The sequence below is a fragment of the Pristiophorus japonicus genome, chromosome 9 (genome assembly GCF_044704955.1).
Source record: "Pristiophorus japonicus isolate sPriJap1 chromosome 9, sPriJap1.hap1, whole genome shotgun sequence".
Classification (NCBI taxonomy): Eukaryota; Metazoa; Chordata; class Chondrichthyes; family Pristiophoridae; genus Pristiophorus; species Pristiophorus japonicus.
In genome coordinates, this window is record NC_091985.1 from 170,187,272 (window position 1) to 170,211,006 (window position 23,735).

General features: G+C 45.2%; 1 protein-coding gene across 1 annotated transcript in view; it reads left to right on the plus strand.

Annotated features, from left to right (window-relative positions):
- kat14 (lysine acetyltransferase 14) overlaps positions 1-23,249 on the plus strand; it is a 53,381-nt gene extending 30,132 nt beyond the window's left edge. The window contains exons 5-10 of the mRNA XM_070890120.1: positions 3,705-4,121; positions 8,986-9,554; positions 15,878-16,014; positions 19,245-19,420; positions 21,861-22,051; positions 22,742-23,249. Of these exons, the coding sequence (XP_070746221.1) occupies positions 3,705-4,121; positions 8,986-9,554; positions 15,878-16,014; positions 19,245-19,420; positions 21,861-22,051; positions 22,742-22,915 (1,664 nt within the window). The 3' untranslated portion in view covers positions 22,916-23,249. The remainder of the gene's footprint in view (positions 1-3,704; positions 4,122-8,985; positions 9,555-15,877; positions 16,015-19,244; positions 19,421-21,860; positions 22,052-22,741) is intronic.
- Positions 23,250-23,735: the final 486 nt, after the last annotated feature.

Sequence of the window (23,735 nt, forward strand, 5' to 3'; positions counted from 1 at the left end):
AAACTAATGGGCCTATAGTTACCTGGGATTGTCTTGTCTCCATTTTTAAAGAGGGAGATGACATTAGTCTCCTTCCAGTCTACAAGAACTGTCCCAGAGTGCAATGAGTTATTAAAAATACAGGCTAGGGGCTCGCACAACACAGGTCCTATCTCCCCGAGGACCCTCGGGTGGATGTCATCCAGCCCCGTGGCTCTGTCTATTTTCAGGTACTTAATTCTATCCACAACAATATGTTAATATTACTAGTTTTATTATTAAAATCATTACATTCTAACAGTCACACATTGTCTTCAAAAATGAAGACCGATAAATACTCATTTAATATTTCCGCCACACCCAGTGAGGCCCTTGTAACGAATCCTTGAACATCCTTCAGTGGCCCAATACAGTCTTTGACAATTCTGACTCTTCACAGAACTGAAAAGGCTTTTCCCAGTACCTGGCAATTGTCTGCGATCCTTTTTGCCTGATCCTTTTAGCTGATCTAATAGCAGCCTTTGTTTTCTTTAGCTGTTTCTTGTACTTAACTCTCTTTAGTTGAGTATTAAATGCCTTTAATTCATAGAAACATTTTTGTTTACAGCTTATTTGTCTTTGTACATGACCAGTCAGCCACCTTGGCTTTTTCTTACCACACTCCCTTCTTTTGACTAGGTGCATATTTGTCTTCCACATTTATTATCTTGTTATTGAAAACTTTCCCTTTGTATTCTACATCAGTCTCATCACCACCCAGCAGGGTTAGCCAATTTATCCGTTCCAAATTGTCTGCCATTTTAGTGAAGATTTTCTTTCTGATACCTTTCTGTATGCATCAGTATCCCATTTGAAACTTGTTTTACATTTGAATTTGGATCTCCTTCTCCACTTGTGCACTCCTTTATTTACCTTGTTTCCCACATTACACAGTGACTACACTCCAAAAGTACTTCATTGGCTGTAAAGTGCTTTGAGACGTCCGGTGGTCGTGAAAGGCGCTATATAAATCCAAGTTTTGGGTGGAGATAAGGAATAATAAGGGGGAAAAGTCATTGGTGGGTGTAATCTATAGGCGCCCTAACAGTAGCTACACTATTGGGCAGAGTGTAAATCAAGAAATAATGGAGCCTTGTAAAAAAGGAACGGCAATAAACATGGGTAATTTTAACCTTCATATTGATTGGACAAATCAAATTGGTCAGGGTAGCTTTGAGGAAGAGTTCATAGAGTGTATCCGGGATAGTTTCCTTCAACAGTACGTTACGGAACCAACCAGGGGGCAGGCTATCTTAGGTCTAGTACTGTGTAATGAGACAGGATTAATAAACAATCTCCTAGTAAAGGATCCTCCAGGAATGAGTGACCATAACATGGTTAAATTTCAAATTCAGTTGGAAGGTGAGAAAGTTGGATCTCAAACCAGTGTCCTAAGCTTAAATAAAGGAGGCTACAAAGGTATGAAGGCAGAGTTGGCTAAAGTGGACTGGAACAATAGATTACAGAGTGGGACGGTTGATGAGCAGTGGCAGACATTTAAGGAGATATTTCATAACTCGCAACAGACATATATCCCAATGAGAAGGAAAGACTGTAAGAGAAAGGATAACTATCCGTGGCTAACTAAGGAAATAAGGGAGGGTATCAAATTGAAAACAAAGGCATACAATGTGGCCAAGACTAGTGGGAGGCTAGAGGATTGGGAAATGTTTAAAAGCCAGCAGAGAACGACTAAAAAAAATGATTAAGAGAGGGAAGATAGATTATGAAAGTAAACTAGCACTAAATATAAAACAGATAGTAAGAATTTCTACAGGTACATAAAAAGGAAAAGAGTGGCTAAAGTAAATGTTGGTCCCCTGGAGGATGAGACTAGGGAATTAATAATGAGGAACAGGGAAATGGCAGAGACATTGAACAAATACTTTGTATCAGTCTTCACTGTAGAAAGCACTAAAAACATCGCAATAGTGGATAATCAAGGGGCTATAGGGAGTAATCACTATTACTATTACTAATGAAGTAGTACGCGGTAAAATAATGGGACTAAAGGTGGACAAGTCCCCTGGACCTAATGGCTTACATCCTAGGGTCTTAAAAGAAGTGGCTGCAGAGATAGTGGATGCATTGGTTGTAATCTACTAAAATTCCCTGGATTCTGGGGCGGTCCCAGTGGATTGGAAAACCGCAAATGTAACGCCCCTATTTTAAAAAAAGGAGGCAGACAAAAAGCAGGAAACTATAGCCTAACATCTGTCGTTGGGAAAATGCTGGGTCCATTATTAAGGAAGCAGTAGCAGGACATTTGGAAAAGCATAATTTAATCAAGCAGAGTCAGCATGGTTTTATGAAAGGGAGATCATGTTTGGCAAATTTGCTGGAGTTCTTTGAGGATGGAATGGGCGGGGTGGATAAGGGGGAACCAGTGGATGTGGTGTATTTGGATTTGCATAAGGCATTTGATAAGGTGCCACATAAAAGGTTACTGCACAACATACAAGCTCACGGGGTTGGGGGTAATATATTAGCATGGATAGAGGATTGGCTAACTAACAGAAAACAGAAAGCCGGGATAAATGGGTCATTTTCCGGTTGGCAAACAGTAACTAGTGGGGTGCCGCAGGGATCGGTGCTGGGGTCTCAACTATTTACAATCTATATTAATGATTTGGATGAAGGGACCGAGTATAATGTAGTCAAGTTTGCTGGTGATATAAAGATGGGTGGGAAAGCAAGTTGTGAGGAGGACACAAAAAATCTGCAAAGGGATATAGACAGGCTAAGTGAGTGGGCAAAAATTTGGCAAATGGAGTATAATGTGGGAGAATGTGAGAAAAAATAAAAAAGCAAATTATAATTTAAATGGAGAAAAATTGCAAAATGCTGCAGTACAGAGGGACCTGGGGGTTCTTGTGCATGAAACACAAAAAGTTAGTACGCAGTTACAGTAAGTAATTAGGAAGGCCAATGGAATGTTTGCCTTTATTGCAAGGGGGATAGAGTATAAAAGCAGAGAAGTCCTGCTACAACTGTACAGGGTATTGGTGAGGCCACACCTGGAGTACTGCATACAGTTTTGGTCTCAGTATTTAAGGAAGGATATACTTGCATTGGAGGCTGTTCAGAGAAGGTTCACTAGGTTGATTCCGGAGACGAGGGGGTTAACTTATGAGGATAGGTTGAGTAGTTTGGGCCTATACTCATTGGAGTTCAGAAGAATGAGAGGTGATCTTATCGAAACATATAAGATAATGAGGGGGCTCGACAAGGTGGATGCAGAGAGGATATTTCCACTCATAGGGGAAACTAAAACTAGGGGACAGTCTCAGAATAAGGGGCCGCCCATTTAAAACTGAGATGAGGAGAAATTTCTTCTCTGAGGGTTGTCAATTTATGGAATTCTCTGCCCTTGTAAACACTGTAAACAGTGATAAAGGGAGTAAAGGGTTATGGGGAGCGGGCAGGGAAGTGGAGCTGAGTCCATGATCAGATCAGCCATGATCTTATTGAAAGGCGAAGCAGGCTCGAGGAGCCGTATGGCCTACTCCTGCTCCTATTTCTTATGTTCTTATGTAAGTCTTTTCCTGCGCTGCATAGAAGTGTGTCCGATATTCATGGCTGACACTTGGGTTTTTATTTGTTTCAGTGGTATGGGAAACTAGCTGTCGGCATTTGCTGGATGAAATGTTTGATCGAGTGATGTGCTGATTTGATTAATTTTTTAGCTGTCAAACCGCCCTTGGATCCAATTATTACAGTGGAAGGGCTTCGCAAACGAGCGAGTCGTAACCCCGTGGAAACGGCCATGGAATTGAAGGAGAAACGCTCCCGCACTCAGGAAGCCAAGGACATTCGGCGTGCGCAGAAGGAAGCTGCAGGCTTCATCGACAGGAGCACGTCCTCCACCCCGGTAAAGTTCTCCAGCCGGAATCGCAGGTCAGAACTGATCCTGGAGAAAGGAGAGGTGATCGACTTTTCCTCTCTCAGCTCTTCAGATCGGACTCCTCTTACCAGCCCCTCCCCATCCCCCTCGCTGGACTTCTCTGCTCCTGGGACCCCATTATCTCATTCAGCCACTCCTAGCCTCTTGTCTGAAGCGGACCTCATTCCTGATGTCATGCCCCCCCAGGCACTGTTTCATGGTAAGAACTCATTTGGTTGTGTTGGATTATAGTGACTTTGCTTGGTTATAGGCTATTGACAGGAAAGCATACCTCGGGAAGGCTGCACTGTCGGATGTGCGGTCTTTCAGATGAGGCATTAATCTGAGGCGGACATAAAAGATCCCACGGCACTCTTTCAAAGACGAGCAGGGCAGTTAGCCCGGTGTTCTGACCAATATTTATCCCTCAATCAACATCTCTAATACAGATTATCTGGTCATTTATCTAATTGCTTGTGGGAGCTTGCTGTGTGCAAATTGGCTGCCGCGTTTCCTGCATTACAATAGTGACTACATTCCAAAAAGTACTCCATTTGCTGTAAAGCGCTTTGCAACACCCTGAAAGACGCGATATAAATGCAAATCTTTTTCTTTCTTTTATTTAATGTTCATAAAGCAGGAACAGCTTTCCTATGTTTTTTCATTTGAACAAAAAGGGATATCTTCAGGGGAGCATGTTTTGTTCAGATTGCCCCCCCCCTCCCCCTTGTCTGTGATAAATATTTCTTGACTTTTTAAATAGTCGTTTCCTGGGATCTGGCAGTTCCATTTTGGCTCCCACACTTGTCCAAAGTTGTGGCTCCCATTGCAAGGAATGGACCCATTCTGAGTCAGATGGGTCTCCTCTCCATGGAATGGCCTGGAGACTTGACAATGTGGGTCGCTGTTGTGGTTAACAAAAATGTAAGTGAATAATATTTTTATAAATATAGTTTTTAAAATGGACAGTGGGGCTACGTAGTCCCGGCAACTCCTTCCCCTTTAAGGTATTATCTCACCGATTATTTGAGTTACAGCGTAAGGCCTACTGTCAGACCTTTCGACTTCCTCCTAATTAATGTCGTATCACAGTAGTCTCCAATCAGTAAATATAATAAGAGAGTGAGGTGAGTAAAGACAGCTGGTTAAGCTGCCCTGTTTGGCTTTAAGCAGAAGTTGTTATGAAAATACAATGGAGCCAGAAAAAAAAAATCTGCGAAAAGTTGTGAAATTTTATAGTTGGAGATTGGGGAATTTATAAGAAGAAAGAACCTGCATTTATATAGCGCCTTTCACCACCTCGGGACGTCCCAAAGGGCTTTACAGCCAATGAAGTACTTTTGAAGTGTAGTCGCTGTTGTAATGTAGGGCAGCGCAGCAGACAGTTTCTGCACAGCAAGCTCCCACAAACAGCAATGAGCAGACAATGGGGCCAAAATTCAGCCTCCCGAAAATGCCTCTTACTGCTGGAAAGTGGCGGCCATGCACCGATTTGGAGTCGGATGGCTGTCGCTCACGAAATTCTCCGCGGTGCTTGTCCCGGCATTCCCCACTTCCGCCCCGCTGCTGCCGTCCCTTCCTAAGTGCGTCATCAAAGCACGCCCCGTCAATCTCCCGCACCTTAAGCTAAATTCGGGGAAAAATCTTCGGCCTGCTGCGCGGTGCCCCCGACAGTTTTTCTGTCGGTGCACTGTGTTCGCTATGTACGGGACATGGCTGTGTGACGGCCATTCAAGGGTCGGGCGCACTGCCACGGCCGCCATTTTTATTGTTGTTGTTGTTGCTCGACAGCCAGGTCGGCCGGACAATTATACCCCCGGGTTCGGCCGGGCCGCCAACAGGCAACCTGGCAACCCCGGCCGAAACCCTCCCTGGTGATCCGGTGGACCTAACTAAAATAATCACAGAGCTCACAGTAGCCCTCCCCTTTCAGTGAGGGGGAGAGACATGGTGACGCACAAACTGATGATTGACAGCGGCAAAAACTCCGTCCCGCCTCCACTTCTGCCCCTCTTGTCATCGTGATCGATCTTCTGCTCCCCACCCCCATTATGACCGACTTGCAATCCGCTCGGAAAAAACTGACAAGGAGCTGAATTTCGCGCAAGAGGCCACCTTATCCACCGCGGCGGTGAAAACACATCAGAAGGGTGCGCGACCCGTTTCGGGTGGCCATGAATTCCAGCCCCAATCTGTTTTAGTGATAAAAATTGAAAATGCTCAGCGGGTCAGGCAGCATCTGTGGAGAGAAACCCAGTTAACGTTCCGGGTCAGTGACCTTTCGTCAGAATCTGTTTTAGTAAAGTTGGTTGAACAATCTCTCGACAAGAATGTCCTTCTGTTCTGTTTTAGTGTCAGTGTTATTTATTGATCACCCACAGGCTCCTTGTTGCTGTCTATCCAATCATTTTTAGTGTCATTAGTTATATATAATTTCACGTGTGGAGATAAACCAGTTCCACGTGTGTGCTTTTTCCTTCATTTGTCTGGTGCTGGTCCTTGTTTTCGAAGGCTTGTTGGCTTGGGTCGGTTGTCAGGTGATGTCTCACAACACTCACTGGCTGGGAATGTATATTGTGACAATGAACAGGTGACAAACGGTTGCTGCCAGTCTCTGCACAGCAGTTACTTGCCGTTGTCACCAGCTACCGTCTTTCGTTGTTTCACAAAATGAGGAACAGCACCTCTTAAAACTCCCTCCCATTTCCACTGAGCTCTCCGCCCTCGGCCTCCTACACTGTTCCAATGAAGCTCAGCGCAAGCTCTGTGAAACAGCACCTCCTCTTTTGATTCGGCACTTTAAAACAGCACTCGCAGTATTTTGCTTTGATCAAAAACCTACCTGTGCTGCCGGCTGGATCAAATGCAGCCCTTTGTGCATTAAGGACAAGGGATCAGACACCATTTCCACAAGAATGCAGAGTACCCTAGGGAGGAGGTTCACCTCTACACCCTGGCACAAAATGACTGGATGCAACTTCAATCTCCCGCCACAGTGTGTGAGAGGCGAGGAAAGGGAAGCTGCCGGGCCTGGTGTATCCACCACGCTGCCTTTACTTGCTAAGACTGGCTTGTCTGAAGCCTGAAAGCTGCATACTCAGTTGTGGAGGAGGGCAGCGAGCTTTCAAGGGGCAGAAATATGGCGTGTGGCATCTTTAGAAGGTTAAAATATCCTCAAAAAATAAAACCTGCGCGATCCAGTGTATTAAATTAATCTTATACAGAATTTTAACCCGATAACTTGCATTTACATAAACACAGTAAGATGCCCCAAGGCTCTTCACAAGAGCATTATCAGACAAAATTAACGCTGAGCAGCATAAAGAGATGTTAGGACAGGTGATCAAAAGCTTGGTGAAAGAAATAAGTTTTGAGGAGAACATAAGAAATAATCAGGAGTAGGCCATTTGGCCCCTCGGGCCTGCTCCGACATTCAATCAGATCATGGCTGATCTTCTACCTCAACTCCACTTTCCTGCACTATTCCCATATCCCTTGATTCCTTTAATATCCAAAGATCTATCGATCTTTGTCTTGAATATACTCAGTGACTGAGCCTCCACGGCCCCCTGGGGTAGAGAGGTGGAGAAGTTTCGGGAGCTCAGGCAGCTGAAGGCCCAGCCACCAATGGTGGCATGTTAAAAATCGGGCTTCAGAAGATTAAGGGGTGATTTGATTGAAGTTTACAAGATATTAAGGGGAACTAATAGGGTGGGTAGATAGAGAGAAAATAGTGCCGCTGGTTGGGGAATCTAGGACTAGGAGACAGTGTAAAAGTTAGAGCCAGGCCTTTCAGGAGTGAAATAAAAACAGAAAATGCTGGAAATCTCAGCAGGTCAGGCAGCATCTGTGGAGAGAAACAGAGTTAACGTTTCAGGTCTGTGACCCTTCAGGGGTGAAGTTAGGAAACACTATCGCAAACGGCAGTTGCTGCTGGGTCAATTGTTAATTTTAAATCCAAGATTGATAGATTTTTGTTAACCAAAGGTATTTTACTTTAATTCGTTACTGGAATGTGGGCGTCACTGGCAAGGCCGGCATTTATTGCCCATCCCTAATTGCCTCTTGAGAAGGTGGTGGTGAGCCACATTCTTGAACCGCTGCAGTCCGTGTGGTGAAGATACTCCCACAGTGCTGTTAGGGAGGGAGTTCCAGGATTTTGACCCAGCAACGATGAAGGAATGGCCGATATATTTCAAGTCAGGATGGTGTGTGACTTGGAGATGATGGTGTTCCCATGCACCTGCTGCCCTTGTCCTCTAGGTGGCAGAGGTCGCGGGTGAGTTGCTGCAGTGCTTGTAGATGGTACTCACTGCAGTCACGGTGCGCCATTGATGGAGGGGGCGAATGTTTAAGGTGGTGGATGGGGAGCCAATCATGCGGGTTGATTTGTACTGGATGGTGTCGAGCTTCTTGTGTTGTTGGAGCTGCACTCATCCAGGCAAGTGGAAAGCATTCCATCACATTCCTGACTTGTGCTTTGTTGATGGTGGAAAGGATTTGGGGAGTCGGGAGGTGAGACACTCACCGCAGAATACCCAGCCACTAGCTGGCCCAGTTAAGTTGCTGGTCAATGGCGTGGGATTCGGTGTTGAATGTCAAGACTCTCGCTTGTTGGAGATGGTCATTACCTGGTACTTGTGTGGCGCGAATGTTACTTGCCTCTTATCAGCCCAAGCCTGAATATCGACTGCTTCATTATCTGAGGAGTTGTGAATGGAATTGAACAAGTAAGGGATTATGGGGCAAAGGCAGGTATATGGAGTTAGGTTACAGATCAGCCACGATCTCATTGCATAGGCTCGAGGTGCTAATCGGCTTACGGCTGTTCCTATGATTGAGACCAATGGAGAAGGAAGGACACGGTGACAGCAAAGCCAAGATGGTAGCTGTGACTATGGGTAGGAGATACAATCGACCTGTGCATTTCTAGCATTCTCAGTTTGTTTTTGAGTTTTCAAATGTACATAGTTTTTCCTATTAGCTCTTTTAAATCATTGCAGGAATTGAAAAGTGAGCTATTGCGCTAATGTAAAGCACTAAACCTATAATGGAAGTGAGTGTTTTCAATTCCTCTTGCGCAGATGATGAAGAGGGAGATGTGGACGGTGTCATTGATCCTGGAATAGAATACGTGCCACCTCCCAGTGTGGCCACTGGCACCATGATCGTAAGCAGGAAGAAAGTGAAAGCACCTGAACAAATCAAGCGTGAAGCCGAGGAAGATGAGGAGAGAGCCGAGAAAATGATGGAAGCTGACATTGAGGAGCCCGAGGATGCCATTGAGCTGTCTCAAGTTAGGGTTCGAGAAAGGAAAAAAATCCAGGCCGAGGGGGATGCGCAGGTGCCAGCTCCCAAACATACGGCCCTCAGCCTGTATGATGAGAGACTCCTACTGCGAAGGCTGGAATCTTGCCCCCACGCCGTGGCCTTGAGCGTCGAGGCCAAGCGACTGCGTCGCAAACTGCTCGTGAGACAGGCCAAAAGGGAACGGGGTTTGCCCCTCTTCGACCTGGACCAGGCCGTTGAGGCTGCAGTGTCGCTGGTCGGTGGGGTGTACAGAACCAAGGAAGGCGACTGTGTACGGATGCCCACGGGTATTGGGGCCTTTCGCACCACCAGTCAGGACTTTCGGATCCTGGACCGCTACCAGGTGAGACTTGGAGAAATTCTTGTCCATTTTCAATATAGCCGAATGTCGGGATTGTCTGATAAAAGGTGCCTCCAATATCCGCATCAGCGGTGTGAACATGTAATGCCATGAACATAAGAATTAGGAGCAGGAGTCAGCCATTCAGCCCCTCGAGCCTGCTCCACCATTCAATGGGATCATCTACCTCAACTCCCCATATCCCTTGATTCCCTTAATATCCAAAAATCTATCAGTCTCTGTCTTGAATATACTCGAGGACTGAGCCTCCACAGCTCTCTGGGTTAGAGAATTCCAGAGATTCACCACCCTCTGAGTGAAGAAGTTTCTCCTCATCTCAGTCATAAATGGCCGACCCCTTATTCTGAGACTGTGACCCCAGGTTCTATACTCCCCAGCCAGAGGAAACATTCTCCCTGCATCTACCCTGTCAAGCCCTGTAAGAATTTTGTATGTTTCAGTGAGATCACCTCTCATTCTTCTAAACTCCAGAGAATATCGGCCTAGTCTGCTCAATCTCTCCTCATAGGACAATCCCCCCATCTCAGGAATCAGTCTGGTGAACCTTCATTGCACTCCCTCTATGGCAAGTATATCCTTCCTTGGGTAAGGAGACCTAAACTGTACACAATACTCCAGGTGTGGTCTCACCAGGGCGCTATATAATTGCAGTAAGATGTCTTTACTCTTGTACTGAAATCCTCCTGTAATAAAGGCCAACATATCACTTGCTGTACCTGTATGTTAACTTTCAGTGATTGGTGTACAAGGACACCCAGGTTCCTCTGAACACCAACATTTCCCAATCTCTCACCATTTAAAAATACTCTGCGTTTTGATTTTTCCTACCTACTTCACATTTCTCCACATTATATTCCATGTTCTTGCCTACTCTCTTAGCCTGTCTATATCCCCTTGAAGTCTCTTTGCATCCTCCTCACAACTTACATTACCACCTAGCTTTGAAAGCAAATGGCATGTTGGCCTTTATAGTGAGGGAATTTGAGTATAGTAGCAGGGAGGTCTTATTGCAGTTGTACAGGGCCTTAGTGAGGCCCCACCTGGAGTATTGTGTACAGTTTTGGTCTCCTAATCTGAGGAAGGACATTCTTGCTATTGAGGGAGTGCAGCGAAGGTTCACCAGACTGATTCCCGGGATGGCAGGACTGACATATGAAGAAAGACTGGATCGACTAGGCTTATATTCACTGGAATTTAGAAGAATGAGGGGGGATCTCATCGAAGCATATAAAATTCTGACGGGTTTAGACAGGTTAAATGCAGGAAGAATGTTTCCAATGTTGGGGAAGTCCAGAACCAGGGGTCACAGTCTTAAGGATAAGGGGTAAGCCATTTAGGACCGAGATGAGGAGAAACTTTTTCACCCAGAGAATTGTGAACCCCTGGAATTCTCTACCACAGAAAGTTGTTGAGTCCAGTTCATTGGATATATTCAAAAGGGAGTGGCCCTTACGGCTAAAGGGATCATGGGGTATGGAGAGAAGGCAGGAATGGGGTACTGAAGTTGCATGATCAGCCATGATCATATTGAATGGTAGTGCGGGTTCAAAGGGCCAAATGGCCTATTCCTGCACCTATTTTCTATGTTTCTATGTATCATCAGCAAACTTGGATGTATTTGGTCCCTTCATCCAAATCATTGATATAGATTGTGACTAGCTGGGGCCCAAGCACCAATCCTTCGGTACCCCACTAGTTACAGCCTACCAATCTGAAAATGACCCGTTTATTCCTACTCTCTGTTTCCTGTCCGTTAACCAATCCTCAATCCATGCTAATATATTACCCCCAATCCCATGAGCCCTAATTTTGTTTAATAACCTCTTGTGTGGCACCTTATCGAATGCCTTCTGAAAATCCAAATACACCACATCCACTGGTTCCCCCTTATTTATTCTGCTTTACAATCTCAAAAAACTCATAACAGATTTGTCAAACATGATTTCCCTTTCATAAATCCGTGTTGACTCTGCCCAGTCCTATTATTATTTTCTAAGTACCCTGTTACCACGTCCTTATTAATAGATTCCAGCATTTTCACTACTACTGATGTCAGGCTAACTGGTCTGTAGTTCCCCGTTTTCTCTCTCCCTCCTTTCTGAAATAGCGGGGTTACATTAGCTATCTTCCAATCTGCAAGAACCGTTCTAGAATCTATGGAATTTTGGAAGATGACAACCAATGCATCCACTATCTCTACAGCCACCTCTTTCAAACATAAGAACATAAGAAATAGGAGCAGGAGTAGGCCATACGGCCCCTCGAGCCTGCTCCGCCATTCAATACGATCATGGCTGATCTGGTCATGGACTCAGCTCCACTTCCCTGCCCATAACCCCTTATCCTCTTATTGTTTAAGAAACTGTCTATCTCTGTCTTAAATTTATTCAATGTCCCAGCTTCCACAGCTCTCTGAGACAGAAAATTCCACAAATTTACGACCCTCAGAGAAGAAATTTCTCCTCATCTCTGTTTTAAATGGGCGGCCCCTTATTCTAAGATTATGCCCTCTAGTTTTAGTCTCCCCCATCAGTGGAAACATCCTCTCTGCATCCACCTTGTCAAGCCCCCTCATAATCTTACACGTTTCGATAAGATCACCTCTCATTCTTCTGATTTCCAATGAATAGGGGCCTAACCTACTCAACCTTTCCTCATAAGTCAACCCCCTCATCCCCGGAATCAACCTAGTGAACCTTCTCTGAACTGCCTCCAAAGCAAGTATATCCTTTCGTAAATATGGAAACCAAAACTGCACACAGTATTCCAGGTGTGGCCTCATCAATACCTTATATAGCTGTAGTAAGACTTCCCTGCTTTTATACTCCAACCCCTTTGCAATAAAGGCCAAGATACCATTGGCCTTCCTGATCACTTGCTGTGCTTGCATACTAACCTTTTGTGTTTCATGCACAAGTACCCCCAGGTCCCGCTGTACTGTGGCACTTTGCAATCTTTCTCCATTTAAATAATAACTTGCTCTTTGATTTTTTTTTGCAAAAGTGCATGACCTCACACTTTCCAACATTATACTCCATCTGCCAAATTTTTGCCCACTCACTTAGCCTGTCTATGTCCTTTTGCAGATTTTATGTGTCCTCCTCATATATTGCTTTTCCTCCCATCTTTGTATTGTCAGCAAACTTGGCTACGTTACACTCGATCCCTTCCTCCAAGTCGTTAATATAGATTGTAAATAGTTGGGGTCCCAGCACTGATCCCTGCGGCACCCCACTAGTTACTGATTGACAACCCGAGAATGAACCATTTATCCCAACTCTCTGTTTTCTGTTAGTTAGCCAATCTTCTATCCATGCTAATACATTACCCCCAACCCCGTGAACTTTTATCTTGTGCAGTAACCTTTTATGTGGCAACTTGTCAAATGCCTTCTGGAAGTCCAAATACACCACATCCACTGATTCCCCTTTATCCACCCTGTTCGTTACATCCTCAAAGAACTCTAGGATGTAGGCCGTCAGGTCCGGGGGATTTATCAGCGTTCAGTGTACAATGAGAGGGGAAACACTTCAGTCAATGTTCATTTTCCTTCATTCCCCCCATTTCATTCTCTCTCCTCCCCGTTTATCCAGATTATTTGGCCAATAGTCTGTGGTATCAAGAGATAGATGGTGCAGTTTCTTGTCTGTGAATGCCCTAGTGCCATGTCCCTGATATCCACGGCAATCTCCAGGGAAGATGGTTGAATCACACTGGACTACTTTTGTGCAGTTCTCAGCTGCCAGTGATAAAAGAGGATCAGAGCGCAGATATTGGCTGTGTGCCAGCTCACTGAGGGAATGGTTGAGTGCAAGCTATACCGCCCCACTACTCTCCGCTCTCTGGAACTTCCCATATTGTGCCATGGTGCTGCCTTTCATTCCTGCCCCAGCATTTTGTGTGGCCTCGCTGAGTAAAAAGGCCAATTTAACAAAGGGCACTTTTATTCTGTGGGACTGGGTCATGACTGTCCAAACACATGTTACATAGAGCTCTTGCAGCCAAAACACAGAGCCCTTCACCTCCTCAGTCTTGCTTGGGTTTTGAACTTGAGTCACTGAGATGCAAGGCCAGTCAGTGCCTGCTCCATGGTAAGTATAATTAAAAAAACATACAGAAGACTAACCATAGCTACAGGTCTGTGTCAGAAGGACTTGTTGAAGATACTCTATCAACCTGCAGGATACCTCACACTGAAAGAATTTACAACAAAAAGCCATGCAATCCAGGGTGTCCAAACCTTTGTACTCGTGAGTCACACAAATTTGTGTCATAGAGTGCACATGTAAAGGTTAAACCCGTCTTCCCATTAATTTGCATAAACCTCAGGACGGTGACGCAAACCGATCTGAGGATTTATTGGCTAATGAGGGCTCGGTTGTAAAAGCAGCCCTTTCCAAAATTCCCAACCCACAAAATTCAAACAACAGAGTGTTAAATAAGAGAAAAGGGGCCTGAGCTTTGTCAGCTTAGCGGGCTAGATTGCCAAGGCTCCAGGGCCACAGGCTCTACAACTCTTTTGGGGGAACAAAATAAACATTAGATCAAGTGCCCCCCAATCTGGGGGACACTCCAAACATTTTTCAACTGCCCTTTTTTTTTGTTTTTTTTTTGTTTTTTTTTTTGACTTTTCTTGTTTTTTTTGTGATTTTTTTGGGCAATAAAATCATAAATTTTACAAGTGCCCCCTATAAAAGGGGAGGGGGACACTAAAAACCCTGGCAATTAAAACAAATTAAACTTTAAAACATAAAATCAAATTAAAATTTGGTTGCCGGGCGTGATGATGCACTCCAGTCCCTCCGGCGCCCACCTCTCGCGGAAGGCCGCGAGCGTACCGGTGGACACTGCGTGCTCCATCTCTAAGGACACCCTGGCCCGGATGTAGGCGCGGAAGAGAGGTAGGTAGTCAGGCTGAACGACCCCCTCGACCGCCCGCTGCCTGGACCGGCTGATGGCCCCCTTGGCCATGCCCAGGAGCAGTCCTACGAGGAGGCCCTCGGACCTACCCGCTCCCCTCCGCACAGGGTGCCCAAAGATCAGGAGTGTGGGACTGAAGTGCATCATCACGCCCGGCAACCAAATTTTAATTTGATGTTATGTTTTAAAGTTTAATTTATACCCTAGACCCTGTCTCAGTTATTACTACCCTAGACCCTGTCTCAGTTATTAATACACTAGATCCTGTCTCAGTTATTACTGCATTCGAACCTGTGTCAGTTGCAACCAGAATTTCAGGAGCAGCCCCTTTAAATATTGGAACAGGGGCTGCAACCTCACAGTAAAAACATGGAACACGGACTCCTCCAGACCGCAGAAATTGCAGGCGGCCTGGGCCACAGGCTCTACATCCCTGATGTAATCATGTAATGATTTAATTTAATCACTTAATAATGTGCAGGACTCTGGGGAACGAGCGGGGGAGTGGGACTAATTGGATAGTTCTTTCAAAGGCACGATGGGCTGAATGGCAGCCTTGTGCTGTACGATGCTATAATCTCGGGCACACAGCTCCACAGTGAATATTCACTGTTTTACAGGTTTGTGTTGTCATTTTGTTTTCTTCAAGGAATGATTTCTTTGAATGTATATGTGGTGCTATATTTTTTGGGGACCTTGTATTGAGTGCAGCTCCTTTTTTAAAATAAAAGGCAGAGAGTGATTTCATGCTTTGTTTTGTACCAGCGTTACAAGGAGTGGAGTAAATGGGACTAGTATGTCACTGTTCCTCTCTGATCTGGCGTATCGTTTCATTTCATCCTCCGTAGTTCCAACACTGGTGTGTGGCTCCTTCAACTATTCTCCAATGGGTTTATGGCTGAACCTTCAGTCATGAAATTACCAAAGGTTGTTCGACCAACCCTCCCCCATCGGTTCTCTCCCCTCTACTCCTGTGCAGAAAGTGTTGGCCACTGGCTGGCGTACAGTTTTGTAGATTCCTGTCGGTCTCTGGTAGCTCTCCCAAGTGGCATTCTTTCTGAGCCTGGACAGTGAGTCCTTTTCAGCTAAGCCTGAACCTGCCCTTAACTCGATTTGGGCAGGGGGGGGGGGGGGGGGGGGGGGGGGAACGACTGAGATTGAGATCCTGAACTGTGGCCGGCCTCCTTCCTCCCGCGCCCCTCCCCCCGCAAAGTGCACTGGTGGGCTGGACTCTCCCACCAACAGTCTGGCTGAGACCAGATCCGCCACCTTCCTAGTAGGTGAGGCTCATTGCTTGAGCCAGCAGGGAGCCAGAGATGAGGAGGGGAGAGCTACTGTTTGACACTCATCTTTTAGATTTTTCTATTACTGTTCCGTCTTTGCAGATGTCTTTGTCGCACATGAAAGGATATTCACAACAAAGGACAAAGTTTATGCATCGGCTGACTGGATCGGGAGACATGTTAATGAACCAAAGCATCATCAGCCCGTACACATCGCGAGTTCTCAAACCATATATCAGGTAGAGGTTTGTCCTGCACAGCACAGTGACTCGCCTGTTCTCTTATAGAGAGGCATAGACAACAGTCCTGGATGCTACTGCAACTTAAGTTTGATTGTAAAAAAGGGTTTTCAGACAATATTCATTCACTGAGCACAATACAGCTGAATCCTAATACTGCTTGGACCAGGCATGCGTAGTAATGCAGAGGATGGGAATGGTACGTTGGACGTCTGTACTTGTGTCAGTGCTGGAGCGTGCGTGCTGTGAATTAAGTGTATTATCCACTGTTTGAAAGTAATCTTCGGAATTACCCATTGGATTTCAGCTCTTCTTGGCAACCACAGGCATTGGTTTAGTTCCTTGGGGAATAACGTAAACTTGATTAGAGTTGCTGTTTTGGGAAACAGGTTAGGTTGTAATTTCATCAGCTGTCTGTAAGGATGAGCAACGACACACATTGTCATTGTAACTTACTAATATTATAATGTTTAAAGTTCAAAATGTCCCTGTAAAAGCAGCATTGGTGCTGCACTTCTGGGCAGCTACGAGCAGGGTTCCATGCAACACTAATTCATGCACAAAGAGCTGAGAGGCACTATATGCCTCTAGTGCGTTGCACACTCCCTTCCCCCCCCCCCCCCCCCTCCATTGGTGGCCGCGCTTTCGGCTCTCTCGACCCTAAGCTCTGGAATTCCCTCCCTCAGCCTCTCCACCTCTCTACCTCTCCTCCTTTAAGAAACTGCTTAAAACCTACCTCTTTGACCAAGCTTTTGGTCACATGTCCGAAGGGCTCCTTCTTTGGCTTGGTGTCAAATTTTGTGTGAATGTACTCCTGTGGAAGTGCCTTGGGATGTTTTTCTACGTTAAAGGTGCTATATAAATACAAATTGTTGTCTCCTCATTTTTAACTTTATGCTTGATACAGCCGACGGGAGTAGATTTATCTGATTGGCTTCAGCCAAATTTGGGGCATAATTCGGGGAACACGAGCAGATTTACAGGCAATAAATAACGTGTAAGTTATTTATTGCCTGTAAGTAAATAACAAAGTTTGACACCAGGCCACATAAGGAGATATGTGGGCAGATGAAAAGAGGTAGGTCTTAAGGAGCGTCTTAAAGGAGGAAAGAGAGGTTTAAGAAGGGAATTACAGAGCTTGGAGCCCAGGCGCGATCGGCAATGGTTGATGCTCAAGAGACCAGAATTGGAGGAGTGCAGGGATCTCGGAGGGTTGTAGGGCTGGAGGAGATTACAGAGCCAGCACTGGAAGTGTCTCCCTGAAACGGGCTGAAGCTTGAATTCAATGTTAACATCCACCCCCTCCAAAAGCACCCTGCCTGTCATTTCCCACGTCTCTCTGAAGGGTCCCCATTCAACATTGTGCCCATTTGAAACGGGCACACAGGCTTAGATGAAGTTTATTTAAAGAACATTGCAATGTTCAGAGAAATGTTTTTGAGCCATTTCTTGACCATTTAATACCAAAGAAATTCTACGGGCACTTATGATCTCACAAGCCTTTGGCCAATTTCTTTGCAGCTTCTTTGCCACAGCACTACTGCCACTAATGGGCTTCTCAATAAGAATCCTCTTACATCTGGACCAATGTCCCCTCTAATTTTTTGGGCTGCGCAGCCCATTCAAAATACCACACGAATGGTTTTTCCCTTTAACAGCCGGTGAGACGGCTGCTTGGGACCTCCAGAGCACTGCACGGCTGTGCAGCTTAAAGGTAACATTGATTTGAACATTCTGTAATAGGAAGACGAGGACTAATGGATGCACCAGGCATGTTCTGTGCCAACCCGTTGGTACCCTTGCATCCACATATCAGACAGAGGTAGCACCCCTTACTTTGGCTGGTATTAGTATATGCAGAGGCTCCTATTCCTAAAGGAAGCTGGGACAACAGACCTGGTAACACAAATTAGATATGTGAAGGTCTGATTTGCCTACGGAAGAGCACCAATCCGTCGTCATACTTTCAGTGGTACTACATGCCAGGCTGATCTTCAGCTAGCATAGTCAGAGTGGCCGCAGCTCCGGGTATTCTCTGGGCCTGTCTGTGGGGAACTGTCTTCCAGGTGAGCAGAGAACCAGATATACAGCAGTGCTATCTGCAGCGTAAGGCACAAGTACTTCATTGGCTGTAAAGCGTTTTGGGACGTCCGATGGTCGTGAAGGGTGTTATATAAATGCAAGTTTATTGACAGCTTATTTACATAAGCATCCACTCTATACCATGGTTAATTGATCCCTCTGCCTATGTTTATTACTAAAGTTATATATTAATCACTCATGGTTGATGTCCCAGTCACTTAGTTCTTTGCACAGGAACCCAGCTGTTTTCCTGGTTATCCTTAAAAACCCTGTTGCTCTTTGACCAGTTACAGTCTACAGGTAAGTTCAATTCGGAACACTCCAACATTTCCAACAGTGTACGTTACACCAATGCTGGAAAATATACCATTATGGGGGTAGAAGTTGCCCTCTGCCATAATTGCAGAAGTGTAGAAATGTTGTGGGGCTGGAGGAAGTTACAGAGATAGGAAGGGGCGAGGCCATGGAGGGATTTGAAAACCAGGATGAGGAGTTTATAATTAAGGTGATGGGAGCCAATGTAGGTCAGCAAGTACAAGGGTGATGGGTGAACGGGATTTGGGGCAAGTTGAGATACGGGTAGCAGAGTTTGGGCTGAGCACAAGTTTATGGAGGCTGGAAGATGGAATAATTAAGTCAAGAGGAACAAAGTCATGGACGAGGGTTTCATCAACAGATGAGCTGAGGCTGCGGCAGAGTCAGACGATGTTATGGAGATGGATTAAATACAAGGCACTTGGGAGTAAGAAATCACCCAGAGCATGTTCATCTAACAAGTAATGAATTTGTGGAACAAGTAACTAGGAGACAAACCGAAGTGACGGAATAAATGGGGTTTAAAGGTGTTTCTGGAGAAAGTGATGACACTTGCCCATCGAAAAATGAACAGAAATGTTGAGATAAAAAAAGTTTTGCTGCCCAAGCAAAAAATATATATATATATATTATATTCTTCCATCAACCTCCCAGTTAATTATAATATTGTAAGGTGGTGGCTTCACTGGCACAGGGAGCTGTGTTAATGGCTTTTCTTGTCTGTAAATTATGAATGAAGTTATTTAGATTTTCAGCTGAAACTTTTGGGGAAAAAACAGTTCTTACGGTTGACTTTTTACAAGTTGAGTTCCCTTCTTGTTTTACTACATTAGGCGTGACTTTGACTGCAGCCCACCAAAGCTACAACTGCTGACCGAAATCCAGGCCTACCCACACCGGAGTGACCCGACCTGGAAAGCCGAGGCCAAGGCCCCCATTGATTACTGCTACGTCTGCCCTAATTTTATTCCTACAATAAACTCGATGTGCCATGAATTCTTCTGGCCAGGTATCTTATCTTTCTCTCTCGACAGTGAAATGTTGTCCAGGCGCAAGACATTTGGCGCATCCCAATCGCAGAGCAAAGGAGTACTTTAACTGATACATCCTCTTTAATCGCGACTGCCGCACCAATAGTAATTCACAGCTCTGCCTAGCTCTCCTGTCCATTAATATTGTGGGCATGTAATGATCATTGTGCAGGATTTAGCCATTGCAATTATTCTACCTATTATTGCAAAAGAGAACGTTACCTATATTCTGGTTCTAGGAATAAATGCCACTTTCAGCTGTCTATTTTGGACCGGTTGTTCTCTGTGAGATTTATCAGTTGCAGTGGCGAAAACATCATAGTAAATAACAGATATTCAGACAGGTCACTGCGCTGTTATCTTCTGTAAAACTCAAGTTGTTAAACCTGCTACGAGAGCGAGTTTCTGATCTCAGTCAGCATGAATTGCCCACACTACTCGCGCACATCTCCCAGCAGCTGGTTGAGATGTGGCATTGATGGAGACACGGGAGCAGGGAGCACACACCACGTGCCCGCTTGTTGGCAGGATGAGAGGTATTTCGTACTGAAGACCCAAGAACTGAATAGGGAAGGGGGGAAAACATCCCAAACACAACAAACTAAACGTTATTGAACAACTAGGGCTCGTTTAACCACTTCAAGGACAGAATGTGCTCTTTGCTCTGTAATCTAGTTAGGAAAACTGTTGAGTTCTGATGTTGCCGTATAATTGGAGAAATGTACAAAAACCTGAATAAACTTCTCCTGGTGACCAGATCCTTAAGGAGATGAAGATTCTAAGGGGGAAGATTTGGTCCATCTTTACCAATAAAATCAGCTTTCAATCCTTTAATGGAGCAGTATATATATATATATTTATATTTGGGATGGCCATAACCTGTTCTGAAGTGTAGCCTTGACTGAAGGCAAGTTATGGGGACATAGCTCTTGCATGATTTGTTCGTGAAGGAGAATGTTACATTATGTCTGAGCATAATTTACTGAGGGGGTCTGGCAAAGGTTATATTCCACACATTGTTTCCTTATTTGTATTTTTTATGAACGGATGTTGTATTTTCCAATTTCCATATGTTGGAAACATTAAAGATATTGGCCCGGATTTTTGGGGGCCGATGCACGCCATCGTAAGCTTCCGCAAGCGCGAAATCCCGGAACGTGCAACATGTCAAGGTTTGCCTTGACAGTTCCTCCGAACCAAAAGAAAAGGGCTATTTGCCCAACTCATCATCATCATAGATGGTCCCTCGTATTGAGGATGACTTGCTTCCATGCCAAAAAGGGATGAGTTCACGGGTGTTTCAACGAAGGACCTGATATTCCAGATCCTGAACTACATGTTGAAGGGTGGAAGATGCCTGTGCGTGCATTTTATAAACGTGTAGTGACCGTTGCACACCAGCCACCACACGGGCTTGACAGAGCTAGGTCTTGGTCCAGTGGCAAGGGTTAACCAAGACGACTGGAGACCAGCTCTGCTGCACGGACCTAGTGCGCGCACATATCGCAGTGTGGGCTGGCCCGTGCTGCCCCTGGGCCCTCGGCTCTTCTGGGCCCCAAACTCTCACCTCTCCTGGGCCCTGATCACACGTCACTTCATCGTGCCTCTCCTTCGCCCCATCTGATGTACCTACCATTGCTCCAATCACCGACCTGAGTTATGGTGACGTCCAGTCGCCCTCTTCACAGCCGTCGCTCTCCAGCGCCAGCACGTGCTGTACCTGCTGATGGTCCTTGCAGATCGGGGCCGACTGCCCAGCGAATGCCCACAAAACCCTTGCGCCTGGTAAAAGTGGGTGACCGGGCCTGCTTTCGCCAGCACAAGGGTTAATATAAAGGTTAAATTAAAAAATTTTAACTAAAAAAAAATCATCCACAAACATTTAAAATTAGATTATGTAAATTTTGGTCTGGATTAAAATATTTTAAATTACTTTTTAAAAAATTATATTTTTATTGTAAATGCTTTATTTTAATTAAATGGGAACATTTATTTTTTAGAATTATGTAAATTCTTCAATTATTTTGGGATTTCATTGCTTGCCCTTGGGGGATTCCGTTCGGAAATGACAGCAATGGAATTCTCTTTTCTGATTGGAAGACCTGGCCCACTTGATCTGAGGGACGCCTGCGAACTGCTTGCGTCCCTGGGCTCTGTGGGCCTTTGTGCAGGCATACGCCTGCAGGCCCAGGACCTGAAGTCTCCACAGCCCAGAAGCCAGCCGGTAAGTTCGGGTTGGAGGCATACTCCAGAAATACACCTCGCTCCGCAAATTCCGGTCCGAGACTATTGAGCAATGCTGGATTACTATTTCTGTGCAAAATGTGGATGATGTCAAATGTCACACTGTGCTCTGTATAATCCGAAGCTAGTTTCTAAACGTTTACTGATCTAATCTCGCCTTTTAAACTCACACAGGCATCGACTTGTCGGAGTGCCTACAGTACCCAGATTTCAGTGTTGTCGTCCTCTACAAAAAAGTTATTGTTGGCTTTGGCTTTATGGTTCCTGACGTGAAGTACAACCAGGCTTATATTTCCTTTCTGCTGGTTCACCCAGAGTGGAGGAGAGCTGGGATTGCAACCTTCATGATTTATCACCTCATCCAGGTAGGCTGTTAGTTTACACTAAACTGCGTATAGGTGGCATGTAATTATTGGAGCTGTATTATGGCTGGTGTTTGTGATAACATCCCCCCCCCCCGGACTGCAAGATCTGTTGCTCAACCAGAATGGTTTAAAATTTGAACTTTGTCTTCACTTGACAGTAGGACTTCTAACACCTATTTAAAAAAAAAAAATAACTTGCATTACTGTAACTTACATTTGTATTAACGAATCATGGAGCATGTCTCACTCTATCGGACTCCAAAGTGATGTCTGAATCTGATACCCGAATCTGATGTCTGGGCATCACACCATTGTGCACACTCTGCTGTCAGCTCTGTCGCTGTGCAGATAAAGTCGCCCAACTACCGACAGTGTTTTAACACTGGGCTAACCGAGGCCATCTTTCTCCAGAATCACTTGAAATACACCTCTGTGTTTAAAATTCTCAAGGGGGTGAATTCCTGCAGGGATTCCCGTGCTCAAACTTTGGGGAGGTGGGTGCGGAGAACAGCATAAACTGCATTTATCCGTGAGGCTATGGCAGACAAGCGGGAGAATCCCTACGGATATCCCCCCCCCCTTCCCCGGATCAGGTACTTTATCCCTCGAGAGTCAGAATCTACACTGCGGTTGTTCATTTGAATGCAGCCCTGGTTCCCCGCTTTCTCACACCCTTCTGCTGCTTTACAGACTTGCATGGGGAAGGATGTGACTCTGCACGTCTCTGCCAGTAACTCTGCTATGCTGCTGTATCAGAAGTTTGGATTCAAGGCTGAAGAATACATCTTGGATTTCTACGACAAGTATCACCCCTTGGACAGTAAACAGTGCAAACACGCATTTCTCCTCAGGCTGCGGAGATGATCTTTTGAAACCCAGTTCATGTAAAATACAAGAACAGTATTGAATAGACCTTGTGCTTTGAAGGATCAGGCCCCGACAAACACTCTTGTTGTGAACTTGCAAAGCACGAACAATTAAGCAGGAGCGATGGCCACAAGTACCATTACATTATCAGATCGTCTTTTAACGAAACCTTCAGATGTGTTTTGCAATGCCTTTCTGGCCCAAATCATCACAAACTTAACACAAAACTCCCAAGCTGGCAGGCAGCAAGTGAACGACTCCCATTAAACCTGTTTAATGTGCGGCAGTATTGTGAGCTGTCTGAGAACGAATAAAGGGAAAGAGCACAAAGCAGCCGTTGTATTTTTTCAGGTGGGGCATGAGGCACGAAATGGCACTGGAATTTCATAAATAATTCTTTAAATACTTTGCAGGCTAGTTATTGATCAGCATCACCCGGCTGGTGCTTGGTGTCAGCAAGTTCTTTAAAAGGGAGGAAAGATTGTACTTTGTCCTCGGTGGGTAATCGTGTACGGTCATGTGTCTACAACTTATCATCATCACTGCTCCCATGTTAATGTATATTGGCTGCAGGTGATGGAATGAGAGCAGGTGTTTTGCCAAGACAGATAAATCTGCACCATGTCAGCTCCCGAGGTAGCTGCTGCTCTTGGTCACGTTTCACAAAGCCCAGCTGCTGCAGGCTCGGACAGTCATTGAGAAAACTGCAAAGAAAGAACTTGCATTTATATAGCGCCGTTCGCAACCTCAGGACATTCCAAAGCACTTTATAGCCAATGAAGCACTTTTGGAGTGCAGTCACTGTTGTAATGTAGGA